The sequence below is a fragment of the Passer domesticus genome, chromosome 17 (assembly GCF_036417665.1).
Source record: "Passer domesticus isolate bPasDom1 chromosome 17, bPasDom1.hap1, whole genome shotgun sequence".
Classification (NCBI taxonomy): Eukaryota; Metazoa; Chordata; class Aves; order Passeriformes; family Passeridae; genus Passer; species Passer domesticus.
Window position 1 is genome coordinate 3381293 of NC_087490.1, and position 20399 is coordinate 3401691.

The window sequence follows — 20399 nt, forward strand, 5'->3', positions numbered from 1 at the left end:
GTGCAAACAGAGGCTTCTTTGGGGTCCTGGAGGGGAGGTACTTTCTTGGGATTGGTGTTTTTCTGTTTGTTCTGCTGGTTTTAATGAGCTGATGATGTCTTGCATTTGCAGCTCTGGCAATGGGCCTGTGTGTTGCAATGATAGCCTTTGTCCGCCTGCCGAGCCTCAAGGTTTCCTGCTTGCTGCTCTCTGGGTTATTAATTTATGATGTCTTTTGGGTAAGTGTTTGGTTTGGTTTTGCTAAAACTGTTTTTATGCTTTGGATTTGTAATTGGCCTTGGACCTGTTTTACATGAGCTATACTGGTATGAAGTTGAGGAAGTCTGGCAAAGCCAAAAAATTGGCTCCACCACTCCATTCTGAGGTGCTGAATTCTACAACAGGATACATAATTTCCTTGCTAATTATTTGAAATAAAGCATAATAAGATTAGAATATTTTGGCTTCTGCATATTATTAAAAAACCCCAGAATTTGGATCTCAGATTTTGAAAGCTGGCTGAAGATGAGAACAAGCACTTCCCACACAGAGAGCTGTGTCCACACTGGCACAGGGCACACGTGCTGACTTGTGATTAGCAGTGAAATCTGCAGAACAGGACTTACGGCCAGACAGGTTGGCATAAAATCTTAGTGCACTTCTACAAGAAACCTGACAGAATGTGTTCTGTAGTAGCAAGAGGGGTTTGTTTTACTTTTTCATAACACCAAGCACTGATCCAAGGCAGCACCCACTGACTGCTCTGGCAACCAGAGATTCCAGTGGGATGTGCTGTAGCATAAAAGCCTTTTACAAGAAATGAGACACGGGCTGCCTCATTGCATTTATGAGTGAGCACCATGCTCACCTCTTCTCTGTTCTGCAGATTCCTTCAATTTTCACAGTGCTGTTATCTGCATTTGTCATCCCACACTATCTGCTTGTTGTCCAGACAGATTCTTTGCTAAAGGATCTCAACATATTAATCAATATCTTGATATCAAAAAGTATATTCCAGTTATTCTTAGGATTGATAGTGTCTATCTGAATTTTTGAAATACATTTTGCCTTTTATCACCACAAGGAAAATAGCTTTTCTTTTCTTGAGTAGCAAAGCAAACATGCATTCAGCTCAAGTTGCTGTGTAACTGCAGTTTGTAACTTCTGCTTACCTTGCTCTGTAGGTCTTTTTTTCTGCCTACATCTTTAACAGCAATGTTATGGTGAAAGTGGCCACACAACCAGCTGACAACCCCCTGGATGTGTTATCACGGAAACTTCACCTGGGACCAAATGTGGGCAGAGATGTTCCCCGTCTGTCGCTGCCTGGCAAACTTGTGTTCCCAAGGTAAAAGCTTCTTTCACTGTACTACATGAGGAATGTTTTCCCTCCATGTACTTAGTAGTGCTAACTCTGTTGGAAAATCCCTGTTTAGTCATTCCCTCTTCAGGCTGTAGAGGAATGTGGTGAGCAGTGAGGACTGGACACTGCAGATTCATAGAGAAAAGAGCCTGGCTGGGGTAGAAGGTGCCCTGTTCAGAGCAGGATGCACTTCTCGACATTTGTGAGAGTTCTGCAGCCTGATGATTGCTAGTGTGACCTCACTCTTAAAAGATACAAGGTCTATTGTAACATCAGAACAGTCTGAATTACTGTGTAATTGCAGATGATGGGGAAGGAATTGGAAACTGATCTAAGCAAGGGTGGCTTACCAAGCAAGCAGTGCTGAAGGGAGATCATTCCCCATGTCCCTGCTCCAGGGGTTCCCTGGTGGCTCACATCTGCAAGCAGACACGCCCAGGGCCTGCTGGGGCAGCAAGCTCAGTGCAGCAGCAGGCAGGCAGTAAGTTTTGTTAGGGTATTACTCTGTTCTTGTATCTTTACATGTTAGGATGCTGAAATTAGAGAGATTAGAAGTTGATTATCTGCAGCAATATGAAATCACAGTGACAAAGTTAACAATTTTTCATGAAAAATATCTTGGATGATTTTAGTTCTTAATCTTTTTCACAACTGGCTCTTTTCTGGGAATCTGGCAGGACTGGTTTTCTGTTTTGTCTGAATGTCCAAAATGGGTGTACTGGCTTGTTTTCGATCTGCCTGCACAGGGATGAAGATGCACTTCAGTGGAAATCAAAAGTCAGATCAAAGGGCCAGTTGGTCCCTCCCATCAGTGCTGAGGAGGGACAGGACTGAAATACTGGGGCAGTGGGTCTGTTTCATTGAGTGGTTTAAGGGCAAAAGCAGTTTAAACAGTACTGGGAGAAGGAAACTGGTTTGGAGCAATGTCATCTCTGCCCAGATGGGTTTGTGTAAAGCTGAGGAGGTGAAGAAACCAGTGAAGAAAACCTCATTAGCCAGCACTGGGTTCATGTGCAAGTTTGGCAGTAGAAGGAGGGGCTGTGCCAAATGAAGCTCAAAACCACAGTGGAGGAGTCTAGAGCTCGTCACCTTTTGTTTTGGCCATGAACCCAATTCCAGTTGCTCTTCAGTTCCACAGGCAGCCACTTCTCCATGCTGGGGATTGGAGATATTGTGATGCCAGGGCTTCTGCTGTGCTTCGTCCTGCGTTACGATAACTACAAGAAACAAGCCAACAGTGATTCCTGCGGCGCCCCGGGGCCAGGGAACATCTCTGGCCGTATGCAGAAGGTCTCTTACTTTCACTGCACACTTATTGGCTATTTTGTAGGTGAGTAATTATTCAATATTAAGATTTGCCTAAGTGAGCAGATGTGGGATTATTGTAGTAGGTTTAAAAGATGATGAAAGCAAGTGTAAAGAGGCTTTGAGAAGATGCTTGGTTATGTTCTTTTTAATCCTCCTCTCTTTGCGTTTATTGGCATGGTCTAGGGAGAAAAGCCCTTCTATAGTCTGAAGAAAAGTGTTTCAAGGTTTTTTTGTAGTTGTTGTATTTAGAGGATGAAAGAGAATATCAGTGTGCTTTTGTTAGCACTTGCACTTTGCTTCACTGGCATAAAAAGCATTGTAGCTAATCCCTGAGTGATGGGAAAAATATGGAAGTTTCCAGATGAATTCTGTTGTGCATAGTACATAGCAAATTTAAGCAATTCACCTAGGCAATTCCTGCATTTTGTATTCTGATCCTGACATAGTACACAGAGAAAATCATCAATAGGTACAACTGGAATTGTTTATAATTCGCTGTAGCCAGCCCTTTCCTGCCTAATATAAAATAGGCTTTTCCCTCCAGCCAGGGCATGCATGTGCATATCCTGACCTCCCACGGCCCTTCTGAGGCTGAAAAGGAAAAATCCCTTCCTACCAATAGCCTTCCTTTCCCCACATCTCGATTTTCCCCCCTACATTCCCTTCTGGCAAGTGTCCAGGAAAGTCATTCCTGATGGGTACAGCCCTTCCTCTGAGCCCCAGCTGCTCAGGCCAGGGGCCACAGACCAAGTCTCAAGAGCAGCATTTCAGTGCAATACAATCAGCTTCCCCACTTCACCTTTTGTTTTATTTTGTCTGAATTATTCTTGGCTTGGTCTGAGATTCAAAATTGGGCCAAGTGGCTCAACACAGCCTAATACTAAAACAGAATAATTTTTCACTCTTTTGTTTGTTTCAACTGCATTCAGGGAAAGCAAAGCACAGAGAAGTAACATTTCCTCACCTGTCTGTCAGAATGGGGGTGAAGGAAGCCTCAGTGGATGAAATGCTGAGAACATCCACCTGCAACCTGAAGATATTGATAGTGACTTTTTTCTCTTCCAGGTTTATTAACTGCAACAGTAGCTTCTCGTATTCACCGGGCAGCCCAGCCTGCCCTGCTCTATTTGGTACCATTCACTTTATTGCCACTCCTCACCATGGCCTATTTAAAGGTAAGAGGGGAGGACACGTGGGCAGCAGGGAGCTCTGGGCCAGCTGGCAGCAGGGGCAGTGTCCTTGCACTGGGCAGCAGCTCTCAGGGGGAGGATGTGTGTCCCTGGCAGTCCTGGCCCAGCACAGAGTAACCACTGCTCTTGGGTCAGTCTTCATTTCAGAGGGCTGAGCAACTGAGGAATGAGTTCCTGAGATAGAAGATCATTAATGCACATAAAGTACCAGTAGTCCTAATCTAAATAAATTCTGAAATATTAAATTCTCTTTTAATTGAATATATGAATTTGTCCTTGTCCTGTTGCTCATTAAATACCACATGCACAAAGTTCGAACAGTGATTGGAGAGGCAGAACCTTGCTTGCCTTTTCCCAGTCACCTGTTCTGAACAGAAATTGTAAAATTTGCCTTTTCCTCCCAGGGCTGTTGTTGAAGCACACATCTAGCACTCTGCAGAGTAGAATGTAAGAAAGGGCAGGATTTTCAACCTGAATAATTATTTCCTTCCCATCAGAAACCTATTTTGGTTATATCTGCTCTAAAAGTAAGGTATTCTGGCCTGACAGGGAAAGGATTTATTTTTGCAGTCTTTATTGTAATTTGTAAAACAGGTGAAGAATAGATTTGCTCTAAGATGTGTTTGCAATTCTGTGTGCATTTTCAAATGTGAATTCTAAGCAGAGTTGAGCATTTCTGAGGGCACCTCCTTGTGCTGTTTCCCTGCCTAGGGCGATCTACGTCGCATGTGGTCTGAGCCTTTCCACTCCAAGTCCAGCAGCTCCCGTTTCCTGGAAGTATGATGGAACGGACAGGAAGTGACCTGAACTTCTGCCTTGGTCCTTTTCCCTTTAACTTGTGGCTTTGTTGTCTCCTGAAGCTGGACTGGCTGGTACTGGGGAAGGTACCAGCGATGGGACACGTATGAAAGGACTTTGTATTAAAGGAGGGAAAGAAAAAGCTGAAATCCCAGAGCTCCGTGTGACTCCGTGTCTCCCTGCAGATGTGGAACTGGGGACCCTTTGTGCAACTGCAGCCACTTTCCTCTTTTCCTCACTCGGACGGATTAGTACCAGACTATTACCTTTGTGAGAGAGGAAGAGACAGACTTGAAACTAAAAACGGCTTGAAGTCGTTCAAAAACTTGAACACTAAACACAAAAATAGTTAAACAAACTGAGGCTTCTTCAGAGAACCCCTCGTGGACATTGGGACCAGTTTCCTGCAGGACTTCGGTTTTGAAAAGAACTGAGACAGAAGGTCTTCTGTCACAATATTGGGTTTTTTTGATTTATTAAATATTTCCTGTGGTGTGAGGTTACTTATTAAATCCACAGACATTGAGTGACTTCTTGCAGTATACATATAAAATTTGTTGTAACAAGTTACATTTCCACCCAGATGTCATATTGCAGTGAAAAAGGGCACGATTTTTATACATATATATATACACACATATAGATATATATATGAATAAATAAAAAGGAAACCTGCTAAGATCATGCTGTGTAGCAGACAGGGGCTTGCTGTAATTTTTAGCATGTAGCGCAGTTACTCTGGCTTTATGTATATGGATCTACAATGAGCTGCTGTTTTCCCCCCTCCTACAACTGAACCTGCAGTTTAAAACCAAGTGTAGTATTTGTACTGGTTGTCCCATGGACTTTAGGGGATACTTGATTTGATCAATGTAGCAAACTAGGGAAGAAAAAAGTTCAAACCCAGCCCTGTGTGTCTGAGGGGGGAGGAGGTGGGGGTGTCTTTTTTCTTTTTTTTTTCTCCTTTGATTTTTTTTTTACAAACAGCTCCCTTGCAGGTTTTTAGTGGTTCTTTCTTGACCAGTGCATGTATTATAGCAGCAATTGTCTTTGTGCTTTCTGATCATAGTAATGTATCACTTGTAAATACATTTTTTCTATTTTCTATTTTTTTGTATTTTTTGCATTTTGTTTCATTAGTGTGCTGTATTTTTCCATGCCCCTGCCCCTCAAAGAAAAAAAAAAAGAAAAAAAGAAAAACTGTCCTTTACTGTTGTGACTGGTTGGAATTTGTGTGTTGACTGCTTTCTACCTGTAGTCTGTTAAAATGTGGATTTTATTCTTTCTTTTTTAAAACCAACAGTTCCAGCTGTTATTTTATTGACTGAAAGGTTTCCCTGAGGTAACTAAACTTTTTTCCTTTCATGTACTGTGCCAAGTGAGGTCTGGGAAGCTCCCTGAGAGCTCACAGCTCTTGTTAGTTGACAGATGCTGGAAGTGTTAGTGGCATGGGAGGAGGAGCAATGTTGGAGACTGACTGACAGCAGTGAGGTGACTTGGGGACTGGTTTTGTTCCAGGAAGGGAGGAGTTGCTCAAACCCCTGAAGCTCTCTCACTGCCGGGTGCTACAAGAGCGTACTGGACTTGGCAGGAAATTTTGTCCAGCCACATGTGTGCTGTATCATTAATGTCTTAACACCTTCCTCTGTTCTCGAGCAGGTCTGGCACTGGTGGCAGAGGGCCTGACGCCTCTGAGCTGGCTGGGATGCACCTCCAAGACAGCTGGAATGTGCCAGGATAAAGAGTAAGACACAGCTCAGCCTTTGGGGGGGCAGGGGCGCTGAGATTTAGCACATGTGGGGGGGTGTGCCAGGGGGGACATTGGGACTTTCTCCCACACTCCCCCCGAGTTCTTTTCTTTCCTTTAGCTGAAAGCATTCCCTCCACCATGTGCCTGCAGTGCTCATTCTCAGGTAACTGTCACTTTTTAATGAAATTCATAGTTCTTCATTGAGAATCTGCTTTTTCTGTTCATGTCAGGTGTGAGGTGACAGCCTTGCTGGGGACACTAGAAAGGCATCAGTTTTGAGCTATACCTCAAACATGAGGTGAATAAAATACTGAGGAGGTATTCAAATAAAAAAGGTTTTTTTTGGTGGCTTTTGTTTTGCTGAGAGGTTCCAAGCAGTGGAATAACAAATTCAGATCCACTTCACTGCAGCTTTATCTGCCCAGCCTTTGCACCTACCTGACAATTGTGCACAGCTCAGGCACCATCAGCCTCACAGCAGTTCCCTCCGTTGGAATTATTTCTTTGGAATTCCTCTGGAATTAAAATAGGAGGTCTTTCTCTGCTTTGCAGCAGCATTTTTAGGCCCTGCCTGCTAAGTGTCTTTATGAGCAATTTCTACACTTAGAGAAGCATTCTGGAGAAAGTTTTGGAAGTGGTAATTGATTGATACTTGATGAGAATTAATTCAGCTTCCCCCAAGAAGCCTGGCCTTCCTTGTTAAGCTGTCTTGCCTCCCTGCACTGTGCCCTTCTTCTCCTGCACCAGGAGACCCAAGTCAGCCCTTACTGTGTGCTCCTCACATTGTGCTGGGGCCCTGCCCAGGTGAGCACCCACTGCACTGGAAGGGCTTTGCTGCCCCTTCAGCCAGCAGGAGAAGGATTTTGGTGCTTGGCAGAGGTTCACTGAAGTTTAACTGTACTAAGAAAAGTGCTTTCCCAGAGCTTTAAGTTAAAGCTGCACAGCTTTGTCCTACAGCTCTCCCTGTTCAAACCCTTCAGGGGCATTAGAAATGGATCCTACCTGGCTGCTCAGCTGTGGCCCTCCCTGCACAGATGGACCTTTGGTCCTTGTCCTTCCATCTGATGTGTCTCCTCTGCTTGAGGATCAGGCTGTACAGGGTGCTTTGTGTCCTCTGGATGCTGGGAGACTGTGCAGGACCTGGGTTCCTGTCTCCACTGCGTCTGGTACAGTTGCTGATGCCTTCTTTGTTGAACTCTTTAATAAACTAGACACAAAGTCCTGCAGTGAGACTGCCCAACTGCCTGCCCCTTCTTCTGGAAAGTTGTCAAAAGTAACTATTTTAATAATTGACTAATATAAACCTTCTTGCAAGAGGTAAAATGCTGGCAAAAGAGTGAACAGACTAGGACGTGCTTAAAGCTCAGTTGTCAGGACAGACAGAACTGTAGTGTACAAATCTGCTGACAGGTCTGGTTCCCCAGTTTGAATTTGAAATTAATTTTTTCATTCAAGCTACAGCACTGTCACATTTTCTTACCACTATTCCATGTCTTCATTCTATTATTCTTCCAGGCACTTTGCTTTTTTACTTCAGGATGTCTTTCAAATACACTATTTTCCATCTTTTTCCAAATTCCAACATAACCAAATGTGTGGCTGTTGCCTGGTCTGTGTTGATAGTGAGGGCTCTCAGCTTAGGTGAAACAAAGATCTAATTTAAAATCAGAATAAATTTTTCCCGTTTTCAGAACAGCTCATCTCCCTTTAGCCTGTAGGAACTCACAAGGAAGAGTCTGAGCTACATGATACAAAAGCTATCAGGTCCAGGGTGCGGCAGGAAGTAACTCCTAGTTACTGTAACTATTTTCTAAAAAATTATTCTAGTTCAGGCTCCACCTGCTTCATGGCTCATAACCAGTTTCAGGTACTCTTACTCTCAAACCACAAAGTCCTTGAGAGGTGTAGCTTTTGTTCTTGAAAAGTGACTTATCTCCTTCCCCACTTGTTTCTAATTTATGTATAACCTGATTTTCCCATCTCTGCCCCAGCTTTGCAATGTTGGCTGAGTTTGTCAGTTGAGAGAAAGTTGGGGCTTCACATGTGAACAGACCCTGTTCTCCAAGGAGAGCCTGGCCCTGCCCACACCTGGGTTTGTGCTCTGAGGGTGGCTTGGTAAGAGCTGCTGATTTAATGCTGCAAAACTTGTTTGTGTTTTGCCCTTTCAGCAGTTCCTCTGCAAACAGCCCTGAGGAGCAGACACACTCATCACACAAAGATCTCTCAGCCAGCAGTGAGGAGTAAGCTTGAAGTAGCTTGCTCTGAGCAAAGCCATTGCTTTGCTCTGGGAGCTCTGGCCCTTTGTGTGTACCCATGCTGTTTTACCCCCAAAGCAGGGCAGTGTCACAGGGTGCTGAGCTCTCTGACTGAACCTGCAGCAGCAGGACAAAACTTTTAGAAAGCTTTTGTTTGGAAGCTTTGCACACCTTTTTGTTTGTTTGGGGTTTTTTTTTGCTACCTCGAGGTTGTAGGTTCTCTCTCCTCTGTCAGCTGAGGTGGTCATAGCCAGCACTGTGGGTAACAGGGATGGTTTCATTCTGCTCTGGAGAGAAGCTGCAGCAAATGAGAGCTGGTAATGAGGGAGGCTGAGGGTGAAGAGGGGCACTCAGCAAGCACTGACAGCACAGCAGATCTAAAAGAAGCACGTGGATGAGAGGGGAAATGGGCTGGCAGAAGTGTGACTGACTGTGCTGGCTCACTGGGGATTCAGCTGGAGTGCAGCATAACAGGAACTCTGCATTGCTGAAGTCCTCAGGTCCCTGCAGCTCCTGTTCTGAGTGGCTGCAAGGAGAAGTTAGTGTAAAATAATATCCCACATCTTCAGCTACCATCACTGAAGTGAGCCTGCAGCAATCAGAGGTGATACAGGCAGAAATCAAGCTTCATCCAGAGAAGCCCTCCATAATTTAAAGCACATTCAAGATCATTGGAATGATTTTCCAGTAGGAATGCTCCTGTTGAATGCACTACCTGGTGAGTTCTGTCAGTCCTTGTGCACGGCAGAACAAGGAGAAACTGAGCACTTGAGGCCCTTGCCCCAACACGCTGTTGCCCTCCAGCGCCCTGCACAGGGATGACTGACATCACTGAGAACTGGTCTCACTGGTGCAGGCAGGCCCTACTGCTTTCTGCTCCTGCAGCTTGGGACTGGAAGAAATTATTCTAAATTAATTCACATCTGCATTGAAAAAAAAGGTGAGGGAGTGATGGTCCTTTAAAATCAGGTTTTATTTGTCTTCTCTGCTCTCTCGTGTAACAGAATCCTGCTCTTCTCTGCACACAAGTCTAAATAAATGGCACCACAGGAAAATAACATTTCCCTCTAGTGTACTTGTCTGGACAAGGAGGTGGACTCGACCATACAGGCTCTAGTCTTAATCCTCTCTCTCTTCTCCTGAGTTTAGAGCTTTTCCTTTGGTTGTTGATGCTCCTTATGTCTTACCAATGATCACTGATTGAGGATGTGCTACTGCTAAAGCTTCCTGGTGAGGTTTGCACGTCATCTCTTCATTTCCTTGTTGCCCAAAACATGTCAAGATTAAAAGCTGTTACTGTCCCATCAGGCACTTCCCTTCCTGCTGATATTGCAGAAGTAGATATGGGAGAAGAGGGTTTTTTTTTTTGTTTTGGTTCTTTTACAAAATACTCCTAGGCACTGCAGCTTTGCTGTCCTTTGCTTCTATCCCTACATCCCAGAGCAGCTGAGTGAGCAGGTGCTGGGCCCTGCTGGCCCAGATCGAGGAATTCTTTGTTTTCAAATCTATGCAGACAGCAGCTACAGTCTCTGCTCAGATTCCTCTGTGTGTGGGTTGTCCCTGCATGTCCTCTTGTCTGGCTCCTCCTGCTGGAAGTGAGAAGTGCCCTCCTGCAGGGATTCCCTCAGCCCGGGCTGTCCCCTTAGGAGCTCACACAGCTGCATCCCTCACCTGAACTCCACTGAAGTCTGACCTGCAGAGGCACGTGACCAGCAGCCCGAAGCAGGGCACAGGCTCTCAGCATCTCTAACTCTGGCACTGGTTATCCAGTGCCATGTAGTGACAAATCCAGCAAAACACACAGTGGCTGGCAGCTGCTGTCATTTTGCCACTACCAAGTCATTCCAACAGTCCCATTCAGCAAAAGCCCCAGGCTGCCCTGTGAGCAGGTTGCCTCCTCCCTCCTGCACTCACATAACTTACAAACCTCAGTGCACCATACTTTGTCCAAAGAAGAATCAGCACATTTTAACTAGAGGGTCAGTTACTCATTGGTGAGGAAAACCTCCCCCAATAGCCTCATTCAAGAGGGTCAAACTCCATGACTGTGCACCATTACGATGCACTCGGGGCAGGTGCTGCTCCAGGCAGCTCCCTCAGCCCCGGTAGGCCTTCAGCAGCTGCCCTGCGATCACCAGTCGCTGGATCTCGCTGGTCCCCTCGTAGATCTCGGTGATGCGCGCGTCGCGGTAGTGCCGTTCCGCTGGCATCTCTGTCACATAGCCCATCCCACCCAGGATCTGGATAGCCTGAAACAAAGGCAGCAGCTTAGAAAGAAAGTGGGGTCAAGAAATCTGTTTTCTAGACAGTGCACATGCACACAGACAGCCATTTTAAGAGGAATTGAGCCCACTGCAAGCATAATGGAGAGGGTGGGACACGTGGGGATGACTGCAGCTCATTTGTGATCATAGGAATACACAGGATTGATCTGGGTAAGAACAATGGATATTCCAGGTGGGCAATTAATTGCTTCAGAGGTATCTGTTAGTGATCCACATTCTATGATGCTTTTATGAAAGACAGGGGACGCTAAACCAAGGAACAGAGGATCTCATCCAGGTGCAGTGGTGATGACTAGTGGCCCCATGCTCTCTCCCACATTGCTGCTCCTTATAACTGCCACTGCCCTGGACAGCAGCAGGCACAGGCCCCTTTAATAATACAGCTGCCACAGGCCAGTATAAACCCCTGCCATCCTCCTACTTCCCCACAACCTGTGAAGGTGAATGTGCTGTACAGCTTCAGCCATAGGGTGGGTTGCTTGCTTTAGTTGGTGTGTTTCAAATATAAATTAGTAAATTCCATCCCACGCTCCCAAAGCACTTGTGAGACATCCAAAGTCCCTTCCCACATAACATATGTCAGAATTGTCAATTGACAGTTACCTGATGAGCAATAAACGTTGCAGCTTCTGATGCAGCCAGTTTGGCCATTGCCGCTTCCTTTGGGGAAGGAAAACATCACTGAGAGAGCAGCTGTCACAGAAAGGAAAGCCCCACCTGCACAAGGAGCTTGAAGGCTCACAGAGCAGCTGTGCAGACACAGGCCTGATGATGGAGCCAGCTGAGAGCAGCCACCCCTCTCCCCTGGGCTACAACCAATGCTGAGCTCAGGGGGCTGCCCAGGGGTGGGCATGGGCCCAGGAGCTGCGGGGGGACAGGCGCTGAGCACAGCAGTGCTCCATGGAGTGGGGCACCCTGGCTTTGAGCCCTGTCCTGTGCTGTGGCTGCTGGACAAAAGCAGGGCTGGAAATACCTTAGTGAAGGGCTTTCCATTGTCCTTCAGCATAGCAGCTCTCCAGGTCAGCAGGCGTGCACCCTCCAAGGCCACAGCCATGTCTGCCAGCTTGAACTGCAACAACAAACAGTGCCTTTGGTCCAGGGCCTCTGCCTGCACAAGGGGACAGCTGAGTTCTTCCACCCTTGGGGCTGTCTAAGGAAAAGGAGCCTCTGACCCAACGATTAGTTTTAACAGCATTTGAAAACAGAATTATCACCCTGTTTATCCCAGACAGTACAAAGTGCACTGTGTGCCTGATACCACGCCCACACGGACTTTCCACCAGCCCCAGCAGCCTGTGGAACTGCCCCGTGTGCCCTGCTCGTACCTGCACTGCCTGGAGCTTTGTGATGGGTGACCCAAAGGCCATTCTCTTCTCAGCATAATCCACAGCACAGTCCAGAGCTGCCTGTGCTATTCCAAGTGCCTGTGAGGCAATACCAATCCTTCCTCCATCCAGAGTTTGCTGAGAAAGACATGAAATACATGTAAGTCAAGTCATAACTTGAGCAAGAATAGTGCACACACATTTCTGATGCTGCTGGAAAGCTGCTGTAGCCTTAAAATATTCTGGTCAGAGACCTCCTTGATTCACAATGTTCCCAGTTATGGAGGAATAGAGAGCTGTAACAAGCACTGCTGCTGCAGAGAGAAGGCAGGAGTTCAACAATAGAAGGAGAAATGAGAGGGATTGCTTATCAGCTGGGCAAAAAACAGAGGGAGCAAAATAAGGGAAGCAGCACAACAAGGATCTGCTCTGGAAGGGGCTGGAAGGAACTCCTCAGGCAGACCAAATGCACTTTGCAGCTGATTTTACTTTGGAAATCTGGTCAGTTTTCCTTTTTGACCCTCATCTTTTGGACACACATGGGAAAGAAAGCATTTTTCAAACTCGTTAGTGAACCCAGTCAATTACCCAACTTAGCTCAAACACCTACTCTGCCCCTCTGTGCACAGGAAGAAATTGCAGCACAGGGAGAAAAGGCTTTATCTTCTCAACCCCAGGCTGAAGGTCTTTAAAAGAACCTGTCAGTCACCAACCACTTTTAGTTCTGGGCATAATGGAATGGGCTCTGCTCCAGGGAGCTCGACCTAAAATGTCAGGCCAACAAAGGGTGTTTTGCCCCTCCAGAGGGAGCAATGACCACTCTCAAAGGACAGTGCTTCACTGCAGGAAACAAAGCTGTTCCCAGCTGCCTTGCTCCTCCTCAGAAGTCACATGCATACCATAACTCAGCTGTCATTCACCTTTAGACACTCTGCAAAAGTTGTCACAGGCCTCCAGGACAACTTTCCTCTGCCACAGTACTCACATGGGGAAATGCCATGTTTTCCCTTTATCTATGGGTACAACTGGAGGAACAGAGGATTAGGAAAGAAGAAAAATTAAAATATACTGCCCCTGTTGACACAGCACCTCAGTGGTATCAACACTGCTCCAGCTGAGAGTTGCCACAATAAAAGTGATATCAAAGATCTGTGTAAATTAAACATTCATCAAGCTCTAGGAATGGTTCCTCCCATGTTGGCAAGAAGGGTCAACAGCTTAACACAACACAGAACAGCTTATGAAAGCCAGTCCTCACTGAAGTGATTGCCTCTGGAAATGGTTTACAAAACTGTAAGCTTGGGAGCTAGAGCTGTACACCCCCACAGCTGCACCCCATCCCTCTCTTACCATGGCGATTTTGAAGCCCATTCCTGGCTGCCCCAGGAGGTTGCCCTTGGGTATCCGGCAGTCCTCAAATATCAGGTTAGCAGTGGAAGAGGCTCGGATTCCCAATTTGTCTTCTTTCTTCCCCAGTGACAGCCCAGCTGTTGGCATGGGAACCAGGAATGCACTAATGCCCTGCAACAAGACCCAAGCTGTTAGCAATGGTGTCTTTTTACCTTCCCACTTCCTTGGCTGTCAACAGGTTCCCTCCATTTTACATAAAAGCCACATGTCCAGGTAACCAGGAAGAGGGAGAGGAGAGCTGAGACAGAACAAAGCCAGTGCCCATCAGCCCCTCCTCTGGTCAATGCTGCACGGCTCTAAAAACAAGAGTCCCTGCTGTGGCAAAGTGCTTCTCCAAACTCCTTCACTCCCACCCCTCTTCCCTGCCTGATGCAAACCATCACACCTTGTGCTTCAGGGATTTATCCGTGGTAGCAAACACCACGGTGGCCGAGGCATCCCAGGCGTTGGTGATCCAGGCCTTGGTACCGTTCAGCACCCACTCGTCCCCATCCAGGCGCGCCACCGTGGAGGCCGCACCCGCGTCGCTGCCATTCCCTGGGCAAAGCAGCAGCAAACCAGCCTCAGGTGACCGGTGACACACTGGGGGTGAACCCCCCCCAACTGCACCCCATCAGCTCACGGCACCTCTTGAACTGTGGCAGTGTCACCACTGTCCCTCCCACAGACCATGGAAAGGCCCAGGTGTGTAAGATGCTGTGCAGAGCTCTGCTCACACAGAATGGGTATTTTCAGCAGGGACCATAGGGTGGCAGCTCATGCCTTGGGTACTGAGACTCCACTCACACAGAACTGCTATAAACCATCCTTCTACTGTTCAGTTTCAAAGACCTGAAGCCCATCCTAGACCTGACCAAGGAAAGAAGCTACACCACGTTCTTTGCAACAGGGATGGTAACAGTCACGTCACCTGGTTCACTGAGGGCAAAACATCCAATTTTCTCTCCACTGGTGAAGGGAGCAATCCACTGGTGCTTCTGCTCTTCAGAGCCATACTTGAGTATTGGCCCTAAATACAGGGACTTTAAGAATTTAGTGCTGTTAGTGCCTCTTGAAGGTACACCCAATGGAGTAGCTCTCTAATGTGCTCTCCAACACAGCAGAGAACCCAGCACAGGAACAGACCCACCTCTCCCCAGCACCCCCATGCCATGCCCGCCCGTCACGCTCACGTTATTGACGCTGACAATGACGCCCGTGGACGCGCAGCCCCTGCTGATCTCCTCCACAGCGATGGAATAGGCCAGGTAGTCAAGGCCTGCTCCTTTGTACTTCTCTGGCACGTCCATAGCCAGCAGCCCCAAGGCACCCATCTTCTTCACCTGCACACGGGGAATGGACAGGTGCCATCCTCTGCAGCACCAGGGTGCCAGCAAACACAGACACCTGGGGAGCAGGACATGTCATGAGAGGGCCACACCCACGGGAAAAGATGCACACAGCTCCTGGTGAAATGGGAATCTGAACAAACTGCTAAGTGTCCCCAGATCCCAGTGACTTCAGCAGGAGCTGTACACAGTCACTGCTGTTCAGGCTCTTGCTTGTTTAAAGAGCTTTCTTCAGCACTGGGAAGGGGGGAGCCTTCTGAAGGTGAAATATGGAGACAGAACTCCACCTCCCACCAAAGCTCTACCCTTTCCTCAGCCTCCCACCAAAGCTCTACCCTTGCATGTCTCCTGCCAGTAGAAATGGAAATCTAGCTGATAAAAATCATCAGAATTTTACCTTTGAGTCTGCTGAGCTTCAGCCTAGGACTGCACAAAGGAAGAATTTTACAGAATGAATGACTGTAGAAAACAGTGGTGCAAGGTGATTTTTTTTCATTCCCAATAAAGCCAAATCTTGCTTCCCAAAGAATTTTTTGTTAGTTACATTGCAATCAATCCACCCCAAGTTTCCCAGCTAGACCCCTTGCTTTGCAACCATAAGCCTCTGCTTGCTTTTGGAGCAACTAAGGAGAATTTTTAGATACATAATTTCCCTTCTATGTGGGCACCCAAAACACCAATCCTCCACATTAAACACAGAAGATGAACAAGACAGACACTGACTTGATGTATGTTGCTTCATCTTATTAAACACTTGCTGCCATCTTGAATTTTCCCCTACACATTCAAGTCAAAAGACTCAGAATCAAATGTAAAATTCTCAGATGAGAACAGTAAGGAGTAAAGTTATTTTCTTCCTTAGGGTAACTGTGTCTTTCCTGGCTATTATCCTTATGCCTTAATAGAAAGAGGAATGTGACAAAACTCTCATGCCTCTGACAGTGTTTGTCTGGAGTCTCTTGGCTAATGTAACAGGATCTGTTTTGCTGGAGCTTTGTATTTCATTGCTTAACGTGCACACTGGTGTCTTTCCACATGAGAAATCACTGGTTTGGCTGCAATTTCAATTTATTCACAGCCCCAGAGGATGAACAGAATGTACCTCCTGATCGCTTTTTTCCATCATTGAAATGCATTCATGTCATCTATGATTCCTCACCATAAACCATCATGTGCACTCTGCAAAAGTATTTGATTAGCTTTATAAATCAGTTTTATAATTTTTATTACAGCTCACAGATAAGTCTGTAAGACAACTAAAAACTCAGTGGTACTAAAGTCAGCAGAGAAACACAAATAAAAGTGAAGCGCTCAAAATGCCCTATGGGAATTACAACGTCCACATTCAGAGCAACAAGTTGTCTAAACTTTAATTTTCTGCTAAACTGGCGCTGGATGTACACTGTGCCTCAGCCCCAGTGGTCCTGCCCCAGGGCACCAGGAAGGGGTCTCTGGCTGTGCCTTCCCAATAAAGGGAACCCTGGCACCCACCTGCTCGGCCGGGAAGCGGTGCTCCTTGTCCAACTGCGCTGCCAGCGGCATCAGCTCCTTCTCTGCGAAGTCCCGGACCGTCTGCCGCAGCATCTGGTGCGTCTCGGGCAGCTCCGCGCTCTGGTACACGGTGTGCAGCCGGCGGCACCGCAGGGCCAGCGCTGGAAGCGGGGAGGGCACTCAGCGCCGCCGCTGCCCCTCACACCGGGCCAGGGGTGGGGGCGGCCCGTGAGGATCCCCCGGCCCCGGGCTCCTTCCCGCGGCCTCAGCTGCGGCCCGGCTCAAGGGCGGCGCCACTCCCGCGCCCGAGGGGACTCGCCTCAGGCAGGCCCTGAAGGGCACCGGGACGCCGCCTCCCGCGCAGGCCGCGGCCCCTTCCCGCCCCTCCCCGGTGCCCCGCAGCCCCTCCGAGCAGCCCCAGCAGAGGGAAGCCGCCGCGCCGCCCTCACCGCGGGGAGCTCCGCCGCAGCGGGACACGGCCGCCGCCGCCATCGCCGCCATCGCGCCGCCTCAGGAGCGCGGGCCCGGCGCGCACGCACCGCCCCCTAGCGGCGCGGCCCCGCCCGCCCCGCCCCGCCGGGAGCTGAGGGGAGAGAGCGAGGGAATGGAAGGGGATGGAAGGAAGGTCCTTTATTCCTGCTGCTGGTGACAAAACCACGCGTGTACAAACACAGCGGCACCGCGGGGACACCCCGGCCACCTGGACAGCCCCGGGGCGCTGCCACGGCCACGGGAGCAGGGTCCGAAGGGGACAGCACAGAGGAGCCCACGCGCCAGCGGCCCCAAGGCCACGCCGTGAGAAATATAAATACGTGTCCTGTAACAGCACTGGGATCCAGGCAGGCGGAGACGGCGCTTGCTGGTGTTCATTGTCCTGCAGAGGAAGAGGTGCTGACTCCACCAGGCTGCCATCACTCAGCCTTGCCCTCGGCAAGGACTCCTGGCAGCGTTTATGTCCGAGTCACACAGCCAGGCTCTGGGGTAGCACAAGGCAGCTCCAGGTCACAGGACAGCAGGGCAGAAGACTGGGAAACAGCTGACGATGATGTGATGAAACACAGAGCTGAGAAGTAGAGTTGCTACATTTGGACCTTACTGCCTCACCACCACATTCCTCCTTCATGTCTGACTACTAAACACTTGTTTTGTTCTTCCTGAACCCTCAGATAATGAATAAGCATCCCCAAGCACCAGAGAAGAGGCTGCTGCTCCTCTGCAATATTGAGAATCCTCAAGTACACAGACAAGACATTTCCTACCAAAAACAGAGGACAAGGACAGAAGTACCCAATCCATACAAGAGATGACCTTCCTTCACAAGGTGCAGCATGTATTCAACACTCAAGGTATGAAAATAGCTTTTCAGGAAGTTTGCTGGCATGGATCCAAAGCCCTTGCCTCAAAAATGGGAAAAAGAGGTCCTGGTAATAAGTGGACAAATACTGGAAAAAACATACTATGAGCTTTTGAGTTTGGTCCCTTTCTTTTTGAAGTTTTAAGCTGAACTTGGTATGGTCCCAATTTTTTTCTTTTTTCCAACTCAGCACAAAACCTGAGAGTAGTCTTTGATACCGTTTTCCTTGCTCAAACTCCAGCTGACACTGAAAGCATCTCCTCTGCCTGCAGCACCAGGTTACAACTGACCATGCACCTGTCAAGGACGTGATCCTAGTGGAATTTCTTCCAAGCTCACTGGCATGAGTAGCTTTGACCCATCATTAAAACACCAGAGCACACACTCCAGAAGGAAGCTGGTCTGCTAAACCATGTTTACCAAAGGAATCATCCCTGCCACAAAGAAAAGAGGCTTTATGGAAATACCTAAGAGAAAAGAAATCCTAAGGAAGCTACTAAAGCAGGGACAGGAGTTTGGAAATCCCTGACTTTCTGGATTACAATCAACTTTTTCAGTGCTGGGTTGCCCTCTTATAGGGACTTTCTTTTTCCTGCAGCATGCTTTTAGGGCAAAGACCTTCTGATTTGGCAAAGCAAACAAACTCAGCTAAAAACCGCAGGGCGCTACCGCTGCCTGCGAGTCTCCCGGTGTTCCTCCGCTCCTCCCTTTTATTGCTGGATAGCTACCACATTCACCAGTGCGAAAGCCACCGCTTCGGTGCCGTTCCCTGGTCCCTGCTGCCAGCCAAGGACAGGAATTCCCTTTTCCTGGTGGGGCCCGGCCCCGGCAGCGCGCTCCCGCCGCCAGCAGCCGCTAGGTGGCGCGCGCCGTGCGCGCCCCCGCCAGCCCGAGCGCGCCCCCGCCCGCCCCGGGGACGAGCCCACGCGCCTCTGAGGAGCCTTGCCAGTGACAGAGAGACAGATGGGAATCATCACACTCGTAAGGAAAGCGAGAGGTTGCTTCATGGAGAAAGTGTGATAAAAGTAACGTTTAAAGGCACCTGGATTTATACTACATATAAAATTCAGTTCAGTATGCTAAAATTTGCCAGGGGATAACGAGTAGGCTCTTCAGACACTATTTCTGAACACTTCAGGATGAAAAGCACACTTCCAGGCAGTTCTGCATTGTGGTGAGTAACTTGGAGCAAAGCAAATGCTTCCCACCTCAGAGGCACAGCCTGAGGGCTGTGGAAGGTGTTCACTTCGAGAGGCATCTCGGGGTCCACCCCAACAGCAGCTTTAACTAATCCTGAAGATCCCAAACAAGATTGCATCAGTGCCCATGGAGATGCTGGAGGGGATCGATGGTGGCAGAATAATTCTTCATCTTTCCATCAGGCAGACCTTGCCCCTCCACATTCCCAAGACATTTGTTGTGGTTGTTTATGATTAATGCTCCACCCAGAACAGGTCATTTGTTGTGGTTAATCATAATTAAGTATCTTCCTAAGAGCTGGAGATTCATTCATGGCTGCCACCCCACACACTCTCACTGCTTACTCTGATGCCAGCTGATGTTCCACGCCAAAGTTCCTTTCACTAATCTGGAGGTAAAGGCAGTGGTTTCCTAGTGCTGTCTGCATTAACAAGCTCTAGGCTCTGATGTCCACCACTCAATCCTGCTAAAACACAAACTACGCTGAATCCCTCTTAGCTCAACAGGTAACCATTGAAGAGTTAGGTTTTAACTGTCTCCAGAACAAGTGGAACTAGTATTAGGAAAGGTCTCCAGTCTAGACACAACCTAATTCCTCTAACAAGAGACACAACTGACCAGCCCAGCATGGGGACAGGAAAAGTACCAGTCTTGAGAGCCAGCAAAACTGGCAAAAAAAAGTTTTGATAACTGAGATTTTGCACAATTGGGAGCTTGCCCCAGCACAGCTACTGGCAAGACACAGGTCCTCCTCTTCCCACTGCATGATGCTGTCTCCCACTGCCAGGTCCCAAACACAGCTGTGCTATCAACCTCAGCAGCATGACTTCCTAAACCATAAATAAGCAGCTGAGCAGCCAGAGCAGTGATGGGGACAATGAAAAAGAGAACCATGTACATTCTCACTTTCCAAGGATCCCACTCCATAACACTGAATAATCTGACCTGGGAAGCTTTTAGCTACTAATATCTCCACTGCAACAAAGAAAATGAGCTGGTGCTGCTCACAGCAACTCTGACAGACCAGTCAGGTTTACAAGTACAGACTGAAGCCTAGGAAGCTCTGCTTCCTATTCATTTTTCAAGTGATTTTCCACATTCTCCCTTTTTCCTCTAAGCCCCACTAGAGTGACACCTTCACCCCAGCCAGGCTGACAATGTGCTGTCTACCTAAAAAAGCAATACATTCTGTACCAAGGGCCAAAAATTCCTACAAAGGGAAGAAGGAGAAATGGTAAATAGGGTGAGATTAACTTCAGCTCTAAGGTTGACCCCTGAGCTCCAAAATTCAGTTTGCTCACAAAAGCTCAAACAGAAATGCTATCAGAGGAACAGCCCCCTTTTCCCCTTATCTCGTATCTCT

The 20399-nt window shown here is 47.9% G+C and overlaps 2 protein-coding genes and 1 long non-coding RNA gene across 6 annotated transcripts in view; 1 reads left to right on the forward strand and 2 right to left on the reverse strand.

Annotated features, from left to right (window-relative positions):
* SPPL3 (signal peptide peptidase like 3) overlaps positions 1-5857 on the forward strand; it is a 63127-nt gene extending 57270 nt beyond the window's left edge. For both annotated transcript variants that reach the window (XM_064393064.1, XM_064393065.1), the window contains exons 7-11: positions 112-218; positions 1164-1327; positions 2473-2672; positions 3716-3825; positions 4552-5857. In XM_064393064.1, the coding sequence (XP_064249134.1) occupies positions 112-218; positions 1164-1327; positions 2473-2672; positions 3716-3825; positions 4552-4623 (653 nt within the window). In that variant the 3' untranslated portion in view covers positions 4624-5857. The remainder of the gene's footprint in view (positions 1-111; positions 219-1163; positions 1328-2472; positions 2673-3715; positions 3826-4551) is intronic.
* Positions 1163-2558, reverse strand: LOC135282873 (uncharacterized). The gene is made up of 2 exons (XR_010348869.1): positions 2432-2558; positions 1163-1875 (listed from the first exon to the last, which is right to left on the reverse strand). It is a non-coding gene; the product is annotated as an uncharacterized LOC135282873 (long non-coding RNA).
* A 3740-nt stretch (positions 5858-9597) lies between the features above and the next one.
* ACADS (acyl-CoA dehydrogenase short chain) overlaps positions 9598-20399 on the reverse strand; it is a 111472-nt gene continuing 100670 nt past the window's right edge. The window contains exons 2-11 of one of the 3 annotated variants that reach the window (XM_064393059.1): positions 16932-16981; positions 16483-16643; positions 14836-14985; positions 14574-14685; positions 14049-14200; positions 13604-13774; positions 12254-12391; positions 11902-11997; positions 11532-11588; positions 9598-10892 (exon numbers count right to left, since the gene is read on the reverse strand). In XM_064393059.1, coding sequence (XP_064249129.1) covers positions 10740-10892; positions 11532-11588; positions 11902-11997; positions 12254-12391; positions 13604-13774; positions 14049-14200; positions 14574-14685; positions 14836-14985; positions 16483-16643; positions 16932-16974 — 1233 coding nt within the window. In that variant the 5' untranslated portion in view covers positions 16975-16981 and the 3' untranslated portion in view covers positions 9598-10739. Of the gene's footprint in view, positions 10893-11531; positions 11589-11901; positions 11998-12253; positions 12392-13603; positions 13775-14048; positions 14201-14573; positions 14686-14835; positions 14986-16482; positions 16644-16931; positions 16984-20399 lie in introns of those variants that run through there. The other 2 variants (XM_064393058.1, XM_064393057.1) reach the window with 2 other exon arrangements.